Raw genomic sequence first — 17928 nt, 5'->3', positions numbered from 1 at the left:
TTCCCCAGACTCCAGGACTGGCCCATCTTCCTCCCTGACCTCCTCATTGTCCGAATCTGGTGGGCCACAACATATGCAATGTATTTATCCAAATTATTAGATGGATAGCAGAGCAATTATAAACAGGCCAGAGAGAAGGAAGACCGAGTAGTTAAGGAAGCAGACAGTGGGAGAAAAAGTAGCTAAACACTATAAATAAATATAATGCTGAAACTGGAGGCAGTGATAAAGATTGTGTTGACAGTGGCCAGCCACAAAAACACTTGCCAGGTGTGGTACATTCACTCCTGTAGTGTTAAGCAATTCAGAAGACACATTTCCCACAAGGGAGAAAAAAGACCAAGACGATGGACATGCATATTTTAAAAGATTCTTTAATATCTAGCTTAGACAGCGTAGGAGCATCGGGCGTCGTCGGTGGTGTCCCCACAATACTGATACACAACAGCAGCTGGAAAAGTTACACAGGACAGGAAGAAGAGTAGCCGGAAACACCACTCACAATCGGTGCGTTACAGGATGCCCAACCATGACGGGTTCCAGAGAAATATTGTATCCCATTCTCATTTTAAGGATAGCCATGAGACATCGGTGTGGGACTACAGCTGGACTGTCAAGCAAAAATGCAGCTGGCTCAGCGATTCAAGAAACATATGGGCGCATTTCAACTATGCCTCATGTTACAGGAGTGGGCTGCTGGGAGTTCGCAGGGGTTCGGGAGAACCTCTAGCTAAGCTTCTGTGCAGTTCGGAGAACCCCCAAATCCCTCTCCTGGCTGGCCATGCCCACCTTGCCCTACCCCTCCCAGGAGTCCCAACGTGGGTTGTTTTGGATGTAGATAAGTGCAGGGTGCGCGCAAAGGCTCGGGGAGGGCGAAAAATGGGCCTACTTCAGGAAGGCTGGAAATTCTGACATTTATCCTGAATTAATCCATTTCCTGGGTTTACGGCACACATTGATCCATCAACTCACCCAAAATTTATGAATCATAAACTAAGCGAAGCTGAAGAAAAACCAAATCGGAGACTCGAAGTCATCGAATGTACTGGTGAAGAGAATTAGGGGGGAATGGAATCCCCACCCTGTCCTACCCTCCTCTGCTTCGGCCCCGCCCCTTGTGCAGCTCACAATGACAAATAATAGACAGACACACACACCCCCGGTGGGGTCATCTAGCCCAGGGGTCTGCAACTTTAAACACTCATAGAGGTATTTGGATCCACTTCCCACAGAAAACACCGGGAGCCACAAAACCTACCGGGGGGTTGAAAAGCTCAATAAATTGTATGCCGTTAGGTTTCGCATATTAGCAGCTGTGACACATATTTTGAGCGACAGGGAGCCCCAGCAGAGGGATGAAAGAACCACATGCGGCTCCAGAGCTGTGGGTGGCCAACCCCTGATCTAGCCCAAAGCTGCCTTGAAATCCAGGGAGGCCCTTAGCCTGGCTACTCCTTAGCACAAAGAGCCTGCAGGGGAAACATGGTGGTGGGTTACTATCGCTGCTCTTTCTTGATGCCCCCCCCCCCACTGAAAACAACCAAGCTGCATGGAGAGGCTGGGGGGGACCAGCTCAGACCCAAGCCTTGACTTGGTGGTTCCACTCCTTTGTGCACCCACACAGCCCCCCTTCTTCGTACCACCGCCACTTCACGCCTTTGTAGACGGCACGGGCGCATGGCTGGAAGCAGAGGAAGAGGTGCAGCCGGCGGGCCAGGCTGCAGTAGAGAGCCATGGAGACCACGATGAGGGGAGACATGATGACAAAGCCCAGGATGATCAAGGCCGAAGAGCTATTGTCGTCCAGGATGGTCTGGCAGTAGTAGGCGGTCGAGTGGAGCACCTGCGAAGAGCAGAGGAAGTGAGTCAGGGGCGGTGGGAATAGAATAGAATAGAATAGAATAGAATTTGAGAAGAGAAGAGAACAGGAGTTACAGAAGAGAAGAGAACAGAACAAGTTAGAATAGAAGAGTTCAGAACAGAACAGATCAGGAGTTAGAGAATAGAATAGAACAGAACAGGAATTAGAGAATAGAATAGAATATAGAATAGAATAGAAGTTGAGAAGAGAACAGAACAGGAGTTATAGAATAGAACAGAACAGAACGAGTTAGAGAATAGAATAGGAGTTAAGAAGAGATCAGAACAGAACAGGAGTTAGAGAACAGAACAAAACAGAACAGAATACAAGTTATAGAATAGAATTAGAACAGAGCAGGAGTTAGAGAATAGAATAGGTCAGGACAGGATAGGAGTTATAGAAGAGAAGAGAACTGAACAGAACAGGAGTTAGAGAACAACAGAACAGAACAGAACACAAGTTATAGAATAGAATTAGAACAGAGCAGGAGTTAGAGAATAGAATAGAATTAGAACAGAACACAACAGGAGTTAGAGAAGAGAACTGAACAGAATAGAACAGAACAGGAGTTAGAGAATATAATAGAACAGAATAGAATAGAACAGGAATAAGAGAAGAGAAGAGACCTTGGAGGTCTTCTAGTCCAACCCCCTGCTTAGGCAGGAAACCCTACACCACTTCAGATGCCACACCGTTCATGTATTCAATACTTATGTACATTTAAAAAAAATTTAAAAAACATTTTAGCTTTTCTGATCCTACAATATGGAGAAAACTCTGTATTTATCCTGAAGAGCCCGTTGAATCGGTCCCGAGAAGAGCAGGCGGTCCAGATCGATTTTCTTCAGGCTGAAATCATGTTTTCTAAGATAAAAGGCTGTGCCGAAGCCTCCGGGAGCCGAAAAGGAAAAAAGCAATCTCGATTCAATTTTATTTACATTTATGGATAGCTCCCATCCCATCCAATCTGCTCTCTTGTCATGTTAAAATGCCCATTTTGGTGGCAATTGACTTTTTGCTTTGCCAAGAGGAAAAGAGGGGAGCGAAAAAGGGAGTGGAGAAAGATCTGAGAAGAAGAAAAAAATCAGAATGAAACATTGGATGCAAAGTCTGAGATTTCTACTTCTGTTTTTTTTTTTTTTTAAAGGGTCGGAGCGTTAAACCACATTGAAACAAAATCAGCAGCCTGACGTTTAGCCAGTCCTCGACTTACAACAGTTCATTTTAGTGACCGTTCAAAGTTACAACGACACTGGGGGTGGGGAAGTTAGCTACGACAGCTTTTCACACTTCAAAGTTACAACGGTCCTGAAAAAACCTTATGACCATTTCCCTCCTCTTATGATCGTCGCCACAAGTATTATATTTTTCAGAGTATAAGACGCACCAAGGTTTTGAAGAGGCAAATTTTAAAAAAAAGGTTTTTGCACTCTGCAAACCTCCCCAAAATGGCCCCATTTTTTGTCAAAAAAAGGGCATGGAAAGCCTTTAAGAAGCTTATAGAGTGCTCCTGGGGGCTGGGCAAAATTGAGCAAAAAACAGACCATTTTTAGCTTATTTCTGCCCTCCCCAGCCTCCAGGACCTCTCTGAACGCTTCCTAAAGGCTATGCACAGCCACTTTGGTGAAGGGGGCAGAGTTTTGGGAGACAAAACATGCTGTATTAAGTGTATAAGACGCACCCAGATTTTCAGCCTCTTTTTTGAGGGGAAAAAGGTGTGTCTTATACTCCAAAAAGTATGGTAATTGTCTGCTACAGTGTGGTGTTTGGAAGATATCGGCCTGGCAGCTCTCCAAGCCTGGTAAAGGTTTGTAGTTGTGAAATCTCTTGAAAGACTGTGGGCTGGGACTTTGCTGGAGAGGAATTCCCTTTAACCTAAATAAAAGGGGTTTTTATTGGGACGAGGAGTCTGCTTCATGCTCTTGGGAAGCCTAGGTTAGAAGAGGTATTGAGCAATATGTTATACATGGCTTTTCTAACTCTTGAAGATGAATCTCTGACTTTTCAGTTTTCTATAGATACCATATTTTTCGGAGTATGACCCATCATGATTTTGAAGAGGCAAATTTTAAAAAAAGGTTTTTGCACTCTGCAGGCCTCCCAAATCCTCTGCACGCCTCGTTTTTTGCACAAAGAAGGGGAGGCATGCAGAACTTTGGGAGGCTTGTAGAGTGCTCCTTGGGACTGGGGGGGGGGCAAAAACGAGCAAAAACCATCCCATTTTTCACAAAAACGGGCCATTTTTTGCAAAAAAAAAGGGGGGGAAGGGCATGCAGAGGCTTTGGGAAACTTGTAGAATGTTCCTGGGTTCTAGATGTGGCAAAACAGCCTGTTTTTCGCTCATGTTTGCCTTCCCCAGCCCCCAGGAGCACTTTGCAAGCTTCCCAAATCCTCTACATGTCCATTTTTGCAAAGGGTGCAGGATTTCAGTAGGCCAAAAATGCTGTATTCAGTGTATAAGAAGCACCCAGATTTTCACGCTCTTTTTTGGGGGGGAAAGGTGCGTCTTATACTCTGAAAAATATGGTACCTAGATGCTGGATCAGGAGGATATAATCCTAGCGCCCTAAATGTGTCCAAGCCATCAAGGTATCAATGCCGTGAGCCATTTCACCTTTTCAATATTCTCTGTTATGCCAAGATGCAATTTATTTTTCTCACCTCCAGCGAGAGGCATTCTTTCTGCTTCTGCCTCTGCGTGCCTTTGATTCAATTTTTTTCTATCGTCTTTTGGGGAAAGGATACTGTAAATGTGCCAAGAAAATGTGAAACCTAGGAGCGAATGGAGAAAAAAAAAACAGGGCATTGAATTTCATGTTTTCCACTTGAAGCTTTTCAGAAGGGATACCAGACAGAGAAGAAATACAACTTGACATGAATAAAATAAAAAAAAGATCCAGGCCAAAGGAGATCCATCTTGCAGGAAGAAGATCAAAGCTACGTGTTCACGAAATAAGAATTTAGTAGCTTTAGTTGTCAGACCCAGGGTGGCAAAGCAGATATTTTGATATCTCTGTGGTGACCCGCCAGAAGCCAGTGGAGCTGGCAGCCGATTCGGACAGTGAGGAGGTTGGGGAGGAAGATGGGCCAGTCCTGGAGTCTGGGGAAGGCTCTGATGAGGGCTCTGTGTCGGAGGCAGAGAGGGGGCCAGGGCCGTATGCCAGTTATCAGCTGCCTTCAGAGTCAGATATCAGTGAGACAGAAGAACAGCTGAAGCCTGTTCCCAGTGTGTGCATGTGCAGAGTTGCCAGACGAAGGGAACAGCTAAAGAACAAGGTGTAAGGCCACAGATGAATGGCCCCTCCCAGAGGAAGTGAAAGGGGAGTGGAGTTTGCAGGAGACAATTAGTGTGTTTCATTGGTTCATGACTCTCTGAGGCTCCTGGCCAAGTTTTGCAGAGATCAGCCTGGCAGCTCTCCAAGCCAGATAAGGTCTGTGACTGTAAATCCTCCCTTGAAAGACTTTGCTGGATGTGAATGAACAGAATTCACAGTCAATTAATAAAAGAGGTTTTTCTCGGGACCAGGAGTTTGCTTCATGCTCTTGGGAAGCCTCGCTCGGAACAATCTCTCAGGCAGTCAAAAGGTCTAGATTTGTATTAAGGGAACGTATAATTTGACTTTGGTAGGATGACTGTTGCTTAGCTAAAGCCACATACGATTCAGAGTGCGTACAAGCAAGCCAGTTTTCCCTGGGAAGAATCCACTCTGCACACCCCTTCCTCCAGCTCTTCCCTTTCCCAGCTGCCTAAAGCAGTAGCCCTGACACCATGGGGCAGTGAGTTTACACATGGGTCAACAGTGGAACTCCCTGCTACAAGAGATCATGGCGGCCGCTTTAGCTAGCTGGAAAGGGGAAGAGCTGGAGGGAAGAAATTCCTTGGCCAAAGTTGACATCTCCCAACCATTTAGCAATATTGGCCAAAAAACCTAAAGGTTTGCAAGACCTCTAACTCCACACCCGTACATTCCCATTCTGTTGAATCTCAATCATCCTACCTCCCTTAATTGCCTACTTTCTAAGCTAATTCTAATTCTGGAAAGTTGCTTTGTTAGGTTCCGTTATCTAGCTAGCAGCTTCTGTTGCTTCGTTTCGTTGCTGTTGTCTTCTCACCGCAGCGAGATTTCTTTATTTCATTTTTTTTTTTTGTAGAACTGTGATAAAATGGTGGGAATTTCTTGCAGTCTTATGGCAGGTAATTAGGGCTGATAAAGCCCAGGAGAGTTTGATTGCTCTTTTAATACGCGGTAATAAACAGTAATAAATAACTCCAGGGAAATGAGTCAGATTAAGGAAGCGCCTAATCTCTACAGGGACGTGAGATGGGAGAGAGAGGGAGGGAGGGAGGGAGAGAGAGAGAGAGAGAGAGAGAATGGGGAAATTAAATCATGAGCTGCTTCAAACGTTCCCAGTTCTCTTTTTCCTTAAGGACTGGGGGGAAAATGTTGCTCTAAAGATACAGGAACCTCTGAAGATTTACACCATAAATCTTAAGTAAGGTTCTACATTTAGGCAAGAAAAACGAAATGCACAGGTAGAGTAAAGGTGGTACCTGGCTCAATAGTAGTAACTGTGAGAGGGATCTTGGAGTCCTAGTGGGCAACCATTTAAATAGGAGGCAGCCGTGTGCAGCAGCTGCCAAAAAAGCCAACACAGTTCTAGGCTGCATCAACAGACGGATAGAATCAAGATCACGTGAAGTGTTGATACCACTTTATAAGGCCTTGGGAAGGCCACACTTGGAATACGGCATTCAGTTTTGGTTGCCATGACGTAAAAAAAGATGTTGAGACTCTGGGAAGAGTGCAGAGAAGAGCAACAAAGAGGATTAGGGGACTGGAGGCTAAAACATATGATGAACGGTTGCAGGAACTGGGTATGTCTAGTTTAATGAAAAGAAGGACTAGGGGAGACATGATAGCAGTTTTCCAATATCTCAGGGGTTGCCACAAAGAAGAGGGAGACAAGCTATTCTCCAAAGCAAAACAGGGCAGAACAAGAAGCAATGGATGGAAACTAATCAAGGAGAGAAACAACCTAGAACTAAGGAGAAAATTCCTGACAGTTAGAACAATTAATCAGTGGAACGACTTGCCTCCAGAAGTTGTAAATGCTCCAACACTGGAAGTTTTAAAGAAGATGTTGGATAACCATTTGTCCAGAATGGTATAGGATTTCCTGCTTAAGCAAGGGGGTTGGACTAGAAGATCTCCAAGGTCCCTTCTAACCCTATTATTCTATGTTTTATGAATATGGAAGTAGCCCTCTGCAAAAATCCAGGGTGTTCTCCTTCACCCTGCGAGGGAAGGGAAAGCATTTGTTGGAAAGCTAGTAGCCACTAATCATTAATACCCCAAGAGAGAGGAATCTTGCAGGATCTGTTCCTCAATTTTCCCAATATGAGGAATCTAGCATTCTTAGCTAGCATAGCCATCGCCCTACCTTGACTGCATCCTACCCCTGTTAAGAGTTTGAGAATGAGCATGTAATCTTGAAAAGACTCCATGGCTTTCGCTGAGTTTCCAAATCCCATCCTGTTTAAAAAGAATTCAGTAGCTTTAGTTGTCAGACTCAGGGTGGCAAAGCAGATATTTTGATATCTCTGTTGTGGCCCGCCAGCAGCCAGCGGAGGGCTCTGATGAGGGCTCTGTATCGGAGGCAGAGAGGGGGCCAGGGCCGTATGCCAGTTATTGGCTGCCTTCGGAGTTGGAGATCAGTGAGGCAGAAGAACAGCTGGAGCCTGTTCCCAGTGTGCACAAGCGCAGAGCTGCCAGGATAAGGGAACTGCTAAAGAACAGGGGTCGATTTGGGAGTGAGGTCACAGGTGGATGATGAATGGCCCCTCCCAGAGGCAATAAAAGAAGAGCGAAAGGGGAGTAGAGTTTGCAGGAGACAATTTGTTCACTTAATTGCTTTCCGAGACTCCTTGCCAAGAGTTTTGCAGATATCGGCCTGGCAGCTCTCCAAGCCAGATAAGGTCTGTGACCGTAAATCCTCCCTCGAAAGACTTTGCTGAATGTGAATGAGCAGAAATAAAAAAGGGGTTTTTGTTGGGACCAGGAGTTTGCTTCATGGTCTCGGTAAGTCTCGGTCAGAATACCAGTTGGGCCAGGAAACTAAGCTGAGTAACGGGAAGGGAATTTGGGCTTTGCATTCCCTAGTGTCCCATTTGCAAGGGACGGCTGGGTGAGTTTGCAGAGAAGATCCTGCTTGCGTAACATGACCGATATTCAGTGCGTAGCATCAGCCTCCGAACTGTCACTGCTGTGCGGGGGAACGGCTGGCTACAAAAGCTGACAGATCCTGGGGAGCCATTAGCTAACCATACCCCTGAATACCCAGGGGTGTCATTTGCCTCCTTGATGGCCTGTTTGCCACTACAGAAAGGAAAGTCACCATCTGGCATCTCTTGGGGTGGGTGGATGGGATGGTAGATTTTTGTTTGCTACTCATCTCAAACAAAGCTCAGCTTGGAGCAGCTGGGTGGCTGCTGGTTTGCAGGCATCGTCATCGATTCCAGAGAGGTCACTCTGAGAACAAAGTTACGATCCAGGATTGATTGAGCATTTTAATAGCTCCCCCCCACCTTTTAATTAAGCTGGCTTGAACAGCCATTGGGCTCCCGCTCTCCGATCAATTGAAAAGTAATTGGGAGCCAGAGAAAGCAAAACCTTTCATCAGCCGGTCCCAAATCAGATTTCATGGACATGCTGTGGGTTCTGCCCTCTAGGGAGAGAGATAGAATGGCCGGCCTTTTCTGCTGGGTGGAATCCCCTTCCCCCCCCAAAAAAACAGTGAGGATGGCCTCATCGCCTCTAAGCTTCTGAAGGTCCCTCAAGACAGGGCTATGGCAGCAGGCCTGGGACCCCAGGGGGATGGACAAAATAGTGTGGTGACTCCATTGATATTAGCATTCTCTCTCTATTATTCCTGTTTATTATGCTCTTTATATTAGTTAATGGGAGGGAATTTAGATGCACATCACCCAGAGTCACCCTGCTAGTGTGTGTGTGTGAGAGAGAGGGAGGGAGGGAGGGAGATAGATGGATAGAGATAGATGGATAGATGAATGGATAGATGGATGGGTGGATAAATATAAAGAGAGAGATGGAGAGAGAGAGATGGATGAATAGAGATAGAGTGAGAGAGAGAGAGAGAGATGGGTGGATAGAGAGATGGAGAGATTTGGAGAGAGATAAATGGAGATAGATAGATAGATAGATAGATAGATAGATAGATAGATAAGATAGATAGATAGATAGATAGATAGATAGATAGATAGATAGATAGATAGATAGATAGATAGATAGATAGATAAAGATAGATAGATAGATAGATAGATAGATAGATAGATAGATAGATAGATAGATAGATAGATAGATAGATAGAGAGATGGATGGGTGGATGGATGGAGAGATAGATGGATGGATGGACAGAGATATAGATAGATAGATAGATAGATAGATAGATAGATAGATAGATAGATAGATAGATAGAAATAGAAATAGCCCGTAGACTTATCGCTTCACAGTGCTTTTACAGCCCTCTCTAAGTGGTTTACTGAGTCAGCCTACGTCCCACAACAATCTGGGTCCTCATTTTACCCACCTCGGAAGGATGGAAGGCTGAATCAACCTTGAGCCTGGTGAGATTTGATCTGCCAAATTGCAGGCAGCTGGCATTTAGCAGAAGTAGCCTGCAATACTGCACTTTAACCATATATATATATATATATATATAGATAGATAGATAGATAGATAGATAGATAGATAGATAGATAGATAGATAGATAGATAGATAGATAGATAGATGATAGATAGATAGATAGGGATAGATAGAAAAATAGATAGATAGATAGATAGATAGATAGATAGATAGATAGATAGATACAGAGGGATAGAAATAAAGATAGAAAGATAGATAGACAGACAGACAGACATAGATAGATAGATAGATAGATAGATAGATAGATAGATAGATAGATAGATACAGAGGGATAGAAATAAAGATCGAAAGATAGATAGACAGACAGACATAGATAGATAGATAGATAGATAGAAAGAAAGAAAAGGTATTATTTCCCAACACTTCAAGACCATGGACAGCTCCCAATATCTGCTCCTTGATTGGCCCTTTGTCCGGTAATGGCTGATGAAGGAATCTTGAAGGAATTTCCCCATTTTCCGTGGCATTTTCCATGGGGAATCAATCCCCTTTTGGCATTGCTCTTCCTGTTAAGAGAATGTATCTTCCCCCAACAGCAAGAAAACCCCTTCTCATTGGAAGGGGCCTCCTGACCTGGGATTCAGCCTCAGATTATCATTCTCTCCTGGGTTTTTCGGGGATCGTCCCCCCCACTCCCCTTTTCTGAATTCCTGATTCAGTAAAAGGCTTTTTAAAAAAAAATATTTTGAGGGAGGGGTAAATCTCTGCAGGCAAGGTTGATAAAGCTCAAGTTCCCTAGGAATGCAAAGAAAGAGGCTAGAACGATTAAATGCCTTTTGAGTAGATCTGTCCCTATTGGCACTCACACTATTTTGGCAGTCGATCTGCAGAATACTTAATAAGGAGAAAATGAGTTTGTCAATCGGAATGAATCAAGGGCGGGTCGGGACTGTCTGAAGTCATGGACAATATCGATTCAGAAATTTTTCCCCCTCTTTTTTTTTTAACTGATCTCCTCTCCTTTCCCCCCCACCCTGTCTTTAATTTATTGGACAAATCCTAGAGACTGACTGTGGTGGTGGTGGGGGGAACTGTTAATTAAAAAGACATTAAATGGAATTCAGTCCGTGTGCTGGCAAATACAAACAGAACCTAAGGAGCAGGAGAAGGCTGGGAGGGAAAAAAAAAACAGAAGCAAGCTACAGGGGGAAAGAAAATACTGTTAGAATTAGACCAAATTTTTTTTTGGTGGGGAGCCAAGCTGTGAGTGAAGATCTGGAATTTATTTAGATTGTAATCACAGAAGGGGAAATTTAGATCAGGCTGTGTCTGTGTTTTTAAAGAGATGCAAAGTGCAATAACTTGAATTCCTCTCTGTCCTTCCTGCTGTGTTTCCTAACCCAAAAATTGATAACAAAACTGCTTTTCCTTAGAATTTACAGGCAGACGGTTCTTACAACCCATGTGTAAGATTTGTACACATTGGTAGAAGCTTTTTGAGCCTTGACGGGACCACAAAATTATCCATGTAAAAAAAGATGTGGTTCTCAACCTTCCCAATGCCGCGACCCTTTAATACAGTTCCTTATGTTGTGATGACCCCCAACCATAAAATTGGTGTCTCAGTTCCTAAGACCATCGAAAATATGTGTTTTCCAATGGACTTAGGCGACCCCTATGAAAGGGTCGTTCGACCCCCCAAAGGGATGCCGACCCACAGGTTGAGAACCACTGCTCTAGAAAGAGTGCAGAGAAGAGCCACAAAGAGGATTAGGGGACTGGAGGCCAAAACATATGAAGAACGGTTGCAGGAACTGGGTATGTCTAGTTTGATGAAAAGAAGGAGTAGGGGAGACATGATAGCAGTCTTCCAATATCTCAGGGCATGCTACAAAGAAGAGGGAGTCAAGCTATTCTCCAAGGCACCTGAGGGCAGAACAAGAAGGAACGGGTGGAAACTAATCAAGGAGAGAAGCAACTTAGAACTGAGGAGAAACTTCCTGACAGTTAAAACAATTAATCAGTGGAACAACTTCCCTCCAGAAGTTGTAGCTGCTTCATCACTGGAAGTTTTTAAGAAGACATTGGACAACTCTTTGTCTGAAGTGGTGTAAGGCTTCCTGCCTAAGCAGGGGGGTTGGACTAGAAGACCTCCAAGTTCCCTTCCAATTCTGTTGAATAGAATAGAATAACAGAGTTGGATTATAGGTATAGGTATAGGTGCTTTATTTGTATGCCGCCCTTTTCCCTGGGGGGACTCAGGGTGGCTCACAGTTCAGAGGGAAGGGAGGACAAACCAGATTAAACACATAAGACAATACATCGCTAAAAGCACAACATTCAAACAATTCGGGCGGGGTTGAGGTCTTTAGCCCCAGGCCTGTCGGGACAGCCAGGTTTTGAGGGCTATGCGGAAGGTCTGGATTATTCTATTCTATTAATTTTTTTCCTGGATCCTTGTAATTCTTATTGTCCAGTGGGTTCTAATTCCACCTTCCAAGGTCTCGTTTTCCTCCCTTCTCATTTGCAGAGAGGGGAAATTTGCAGATTTCAACTAACTCTTGGGAGAAAAATGACTCTCTGAAGCTCCAAAATGGTCTTCAGGCTACACGGTTGGCCAAGGGTATGGTTTTTCCCTCTTTTTTTTTTTCCAGAGCTGCTGAATTATTATTTTTTGTCTCTGACAATATCAACGTTGCTGGGCTGATCGCAGAGTACAAACCTCCCCTATCACATTTTCCTATACCGCCTAACTGAAACAAGGTGGACACCCTCCGAAATCAAACCCCGGGCGCTTCCTATTATTTATCCTATTATTTCACAATAACTGGAAATCAGGCCGACGTTTCTGGAATCCTTCCCACGCTGCAGTTGTTGCAGTGGCTAACTTCACGTGGTGTCTAGTGTCTGTGCAAAGGAACCCCACGTGATTGGATGTGAGAGGCCGGCTCAGAAGATAAGAGACCTAAATACGGGTCTATAACAGTGTGCTAGTTACTCCCACCTTTGCTACGTTGTGAGTCCCCAGCTAGTTAGCTGAGCTTGCTCCTTAGAACGCCGTGTTTAGAGGTACCTGGCAAGGCTGTCTCAATGCATGGGCCTGATGGGCACTTGCCTATGGGCCCCCACGAGCATGGGGGCCCCATACTAATCTGTGTATGTTAACCCTTCAATGCGCCTTGGATCATATCAATACAAGCAACATATTTATTACATTTTACTGCACTTTTTTAAAATTAATACTAACATGCTAATAAAATAAAGAAACTCTGGTGCTGGAGAAGAAGACTCCTGCATTGAGTCCCTTGGACTGCTTTTTTTTTTTTTACTTCTAGTACTTAAGGTCTAAAGCAGAGACATTGTCCTGCCAACAAAAGGGCGTCTAGTCAAGGGGATGGTTTTCCCAGTTGCCATGGATGGCTGTCAAAGTTGGACCATAAGGAAGGCTGAGGGCCAAAGAATGGAGGCCTTTGAACTCTAGTGCTGGGGAAGAGGTGGCACAGTGGTTAAATGCAGCACTGCAGGCTACTTCAGCTGACTGCAGTTCGGCTGTTCAAATCTCACTGGCTCAGGGTTGACTCAGCCTTCCATCCTTCCGAGGTGGGTAAAATGAGGACCCGGATTGTTGTTGGGGGCAATATGCTGACTCTGTAAACCGCTTAGAGAGGGCTGAAAGCCCTATGAAGCGGTATATAAGTCTAACTGCTATTGCTATTGCTAAGAAGACTCCTGCAAGTCCCTTGGACAGCAAGGCCATCCAACCGGTCAGTCCTAGAGGAGATCAACCCTGACTGCTCTTTAGAAGGCCAGATCCTGAAGAGGAAACTCAAAGACTTTGGCCACCTAATGAGAAGGAAGAAGGACTCCCTGGAGAAGAGCCTCATGCTGGGAACGATGGAGGGCAAAAGAAGAAGAAGGGGACGGCAGGGAAGGAGGTGGCTGGATGGAGTCACCGAAACAGCCGGCGTGAGCTTCAATGGACTCCAGAGGATGAGAGCAGGAAGGCCTGGAGGAACATTGTCCATGGGGTTGTGATGGGTCAGACACGACTTCCTAACTAACAACATCAACTAATAACAACATGTTTAATTTTATCGACCATTTACATTTTTATTCCTGCGAGTAGCTGTCATAGGAACCCCAGTACACTGTTTTGCCCAGGGCCCTGGTCACTGGAGATAACTTTTAGCAGGTTGAATCTGATCCCACTCCACAAACCGAAAACAAGCCCGATCAAGTTGGCTGTTTAAACAGGATGGGATTCGGAAAGTCAATGAAAGCCATGGAGTCTTTTCAAGATTACATGCTCGTTCTCAACCTCTTAACGGGGGTAGGATGCAGTCAAGGTAGGGCGATGGCTATGCTAGCTAAGAATGCTAGATTCCTCATATTGGGAAAATTGGGGAACAGATCCTGCAAGATTCCTCTCTCTTGGGGTATTAATGATTAGTGGCTACTAGCTTTCCAACAAATGCTTTCCCTTCCCTCGCAGGGTGAAGGAGAATACCCTGGATTTTTGCAGAGGGCTACTTCCATATTCATAAAACATAGAATAACAGGATTAGAAGGAACCTTGGAGATCTTCTAGTCCAACCCCCTTGCTTTAAGCAGGAGATCCTATACCATTCTGGACAAATGGTTATCCCATCTCTTCTTAAAAACTTCCAGTGTTGGAGCATTCACAACTTCTGAAGGCAAGTCATTCTAATTGTTCTCACGGTCTGGAAATTTCTCCTTAGTTCTAGGTTGCTTCTCTCTTTAGTGATTTTCCACCTGTTACTTCTTGTAACAGGTTATTCAGAGGAGGAACCAGCAGTTGAGAAGAGGAGGGGGTCTTTGCTCACAGTTTGAGAACCAGAGGGGGGGGGTTCCTTTAGTTAAGACTAAGATCCTTGTTCAAGTCTGTTTAAGAAGAGTATTTGCACATTCATACACGGCCAAATACGCACATTACCATTCATACATTAAGTCTCCTCCCAGAAGAGAAGTCATACAAAGACTAAAGGGGTAAAGATTATAGCAAGGGACAATAGTTGCCAGGTGAAAATTACCGTTTTCCTGTAACGGCATCATTCCCCATCAACTGTCCGTCAGCAGCCAACATTCTTTCTCTTCACAATCAAACGAAGCCAACAAAGGAACTCTCTGACACTTGAAGGAAGTGAGCAGGATCTCTACCCTCCTCCCACCTTTCCTTAACCAGGATCAACTTTGGTGTACATGAAAATAAAACTACAGGCAACAATGCCTTTTGGGTAGGACTTCGTGGGTCAAATTCCCATTGGGCATTAGGAGTGTGAAGCATCAATTGCATTGGAGCTGTCTTGGGATGCTTGTCATCCAGTGAAGGACCCCCATAGCCAACGATGGCAGAGTCATTAAGGGGTTGGGCAAAAAGACTGAGGAACTCCAGCTTCCCTTCGGTCCCTTAGCTATGGCTGGCTTTGGACTAGTCACTCTCTCAGCACAACCTACCTCATTGTTCCTGCAGTGAAACAAATAAGAGAAGGAAACACTACCTAGATCTCCTTGAGGTCATGAACGAAAGGCAAAAGAAGCAAAGGTTCCCCTTGCACATATGTGCTTAGTCGTTCCCAACTCAAGGGGGCGGTGCTCATCTCCGTTTCAAAGCCGAAGAGCCAGCGCTGTCCGAAGACATCTCCGTGGTCATGTGGCCAGCATGACTCAATACCCAAAGACGCACAGAACGCTGTTCCCTTCCCACCAAAGATGCCTCCTGTTTTTCTACTTGCATTTTTTACCCGCTTTCGAACTGCTAGGTTGGCAGAAGCTGGGACAAGTCACGGGAGCTCCCTCCGTTACGCGGCGCTAGGGATTTGAACCGCCGAACGGCCGACCTTTCTGATCGACAAGCTCAGTGCCTTAGCCCCCGAGCCACCTATTCTGTTCTATTCTAAAAGGCAGAATAGAAATCTAACAATAAATGCATCAGAACTCAATGGGACGAAGAATGGGACTATCAAATCTAGCACGAAGGATGACTTAACTGAAGACAGACAATGCCTCTGAGAATGGACAGAGTACAAACCTCCCCTACCCACTAGACAGGTTTTAAACTTCTCTCTCTATTTGTGGCTTCCTCACCAGAAAGTTCAGCTTGCTGAATTTTACTTACGCGGGAGTGACACTGGAATCCAAAATAGACCACGACAACGGCGGGCAGGAGGACCACCGAAAAGATGGCAGCCATCAGAAGGAAGTTTAGGAGAAAGGCAAAAGCATTCATAGTCCCCACCAAGCAAGTCCACGCCCAGCAGCCACAGGTGCCACGACGCTCCATGGGCAGGAGCTGGTCCTCCATGTTGTACGGCGGGAGAGTTTGGATGGTGTGGGAAGTGTCGGAGAAGTTGTCCCCATCGTAGTCATCAATCTCCTGATCAGACATCTTCGGCAAGATCCAAACCAGGCGTCGGATTCCTTAATTCCCCCTCTCCTTTTTCTCTCCGTCCAAAATGGAGCGCCCGGTTAGGGGATAAGCTCGTGGCCGAGGTGGGTTTTCCCTAAGTGGTGCCCACTTCCAGGAAACAGGAGATCGGATGGAAACGGGCTTGGGAACATAAGAGAGAAGTTCTTACATGTCCTTTTCGGGAGGATCAGGTGGTGGCCTCACCTGGAATGGTAGGAGGTGGAGAAGACCTTCCAAAGGGATGGGACGAACTTTTCCTTAGGGGGGGCGGTTCACCTACTGGAGTCCTTGGTGCGAGAAGAACTTGCTGGGGTGAAATTGGCAAGGAAGGGGGGCAAACACATGTGCCATCCTCTGGTTCCACCTCCTGGGTTGACTTTCCAGCTTAATTTTCCAGAAGTTCCACACCACACCAGTCCCCCCCTTCGGCACAAGTCTCCACAGCAGGTTGCACTGGATTCATCCCCTGATTATCTGGACAGGGTTTGGTCCTTCAACTTCTAACTTTCCAGCCCTCCTCCTTCTCTTTGGTGATGTCCGGACGCAGGAAGGCTCCCTGCCTGAGCCGATGGCTCCTTTCTCTCTTCCGAGCCAGCTCTGATCGCGGTGCAGTGTGTTTAGAAGCAGCTGCACCGAATTCTCTCCTGCAGGCATCCAATCCTTAGCTGATTAGCTGCTGCTGCTGTGCTACTCTCCACCCCTTCGAGTTGCTTACTATGTACCGTTTCCATCAAGTCAGGCCGACCGCTGATCTTTTTTCTTGGTGTGTCCCTGCTCTGTGTTTCCGCTTGATGGGAGCGGGGGGGGGGGAAACAGGACCAGTGGGCTGAGAAAGGGTGGCAGGCAGAGGACAGCGAGAGAGAGAGGGGGGAAAGGAGATTAATGAGAAAGGATGAGAAAGGAATGGGTGGAAGTTCTGATTTGTCCACCCAAGACGCAGACTTCTACCTCTGCCTCTGACTTGCAACTTTTTTTTTTGCATTCGAGATTTATTTCTTGTGCGAGCCGCCCCATTGCAGTAACTCTGGGAGATGTTGAAAAATGTAGTCACAGAGTGAGGCTGGCTGTCAGGGTTCCAAATAGCATCCAAAAATAAATCAGAGTCCAAGGCAAAAGTATTGCTTAAAGTTCCAATTGATTAAGAGAGCCATGTTGGCACATCTGGGGAAACCCGAATCTGAAAGTTTCCCGGTTTTTCCCACCCGGTTGGAAGTTCAAGATCCTACCCCGCCACACCCACAAGTCCATCACATGGTCCAATCTCCCACTGCCATGCTGGCGAGTTCCACCCATCCAGTTCCGGTCAGGTGCAGAGGTGCTGAGACAAAGGATGACCTTGGCTTTCTAGAAAGAATGTTGTTATGGCTACATCGCATCTAACTCCATACAATCCCCCCTCCCATTTTCCCCCAATAGAGAAAAGGCAGGGTAGAAGAATAGAAAGTCTGGCAGGCCAAAGATCCAAAAGAAAACTGCAGGCCTGATACTGGCATTGGTCAACGTTGATTCCAGCTAAGGTGGGTTAAGGGGCCTGGATCCATCTCTGAAGTCAACCTTCACAGGTGTTTTTTTTTTCCCCAGAAGTGTTCATGGAAGGAAAAAAAGGGGGGAAGACATCCAATTGCAGGTACTCTTCAATTTACAATGGTTCATCTGCAACAGCATTGGGGGGGAAATGACTGTTTTTTACACACTCCCAACCTTTCGACTTATATATCACTTTATAGTGCTTCACGGCCCTCTCTAAGCGGTTTACAGAGTCAGGATATTGTCCCCAGCAATCCGGGTCCTCATTTTACCCACCTCGGAAGGATGGAAGGCTGAGTCGACCTTGAGCCAGTTAGAACTGAACTTCCTGGCTGTGGGCAGAGTCCACCATTCTAACCATTGTACTCAGGTTTAATAGCCTGAGCCTTGGGGACTCCAAAATATCTTGTTTCTAAAACCCTGCTGTGGTTGGAGATCGAGCTAGTAG

The 17928-nt window shown here is 45.6% G+C and overlaps 1 protein-coding gene across 1 annotated transcript; it reads right to left on the bottom strand.

Annotated features, from left to right (window-relative positions):
- Window positions 1-374: 374 nt before the first annotated feature.
- TMEM278 (transmembrane protein 278) lies at window positions 375-16379 on the bottom strand. The gene is made up of 2 exons (XM_014063045.2): window positions 15663-16379; window positions 375-1843 (listed from the first exon to the last, which is right to left on the bottom strand). Exons 1-2 carry the CDS (start codon window positions 15930-15932, stop codon window positions 1574-1576), a joined length of 540 nt encoding a protein of 179 aa, XP_013918520.1. The 5' UTR covers window positions 15933-16379; the 3' UTR covers window positions 375-1573.
- Between the last annotated feature and the right edge of the window lie 1549 nt (window positions 16380-17928).

The sequence above is a fragment of the Thamnophis sirtalis genome, unplaced genomic scaffold, assembly GCF_051295495.1.
Source record: "Thamnophis sirtalis isolate CommonGarterSnake01/CBP01778 unplaced genomic scaffold, rThaSir2_p1.2 scaffold_15, whole genome shotgun sequence".
NCBI lineage: Eukaryota > Metazoa > Chordata > Lepidosauria > Squamata > Natricidae > Thamnophis > Thamnophis sirtalis.
Note: the sequence above shows the minus strand (reverse complement) of the source record. Positions and strands in the feature narration are given on the sequence as shown.

Coding starts and splice junctions, on each gene's coding strand:
- TMEM278 (XM_014063045.2), bottom strand. CDS start 15,932: ATGTCTGATCAGGAGATTGATGACTACGATGGGGACAACTTCTCCGAC. Junction 1,844..15,662: donor GATTCCAGTGTCACTCCCGC/GTAAGTAAAATT, acceptor TGCTCTTCGCAG/GTGCTCCACTCGACCGCCTA.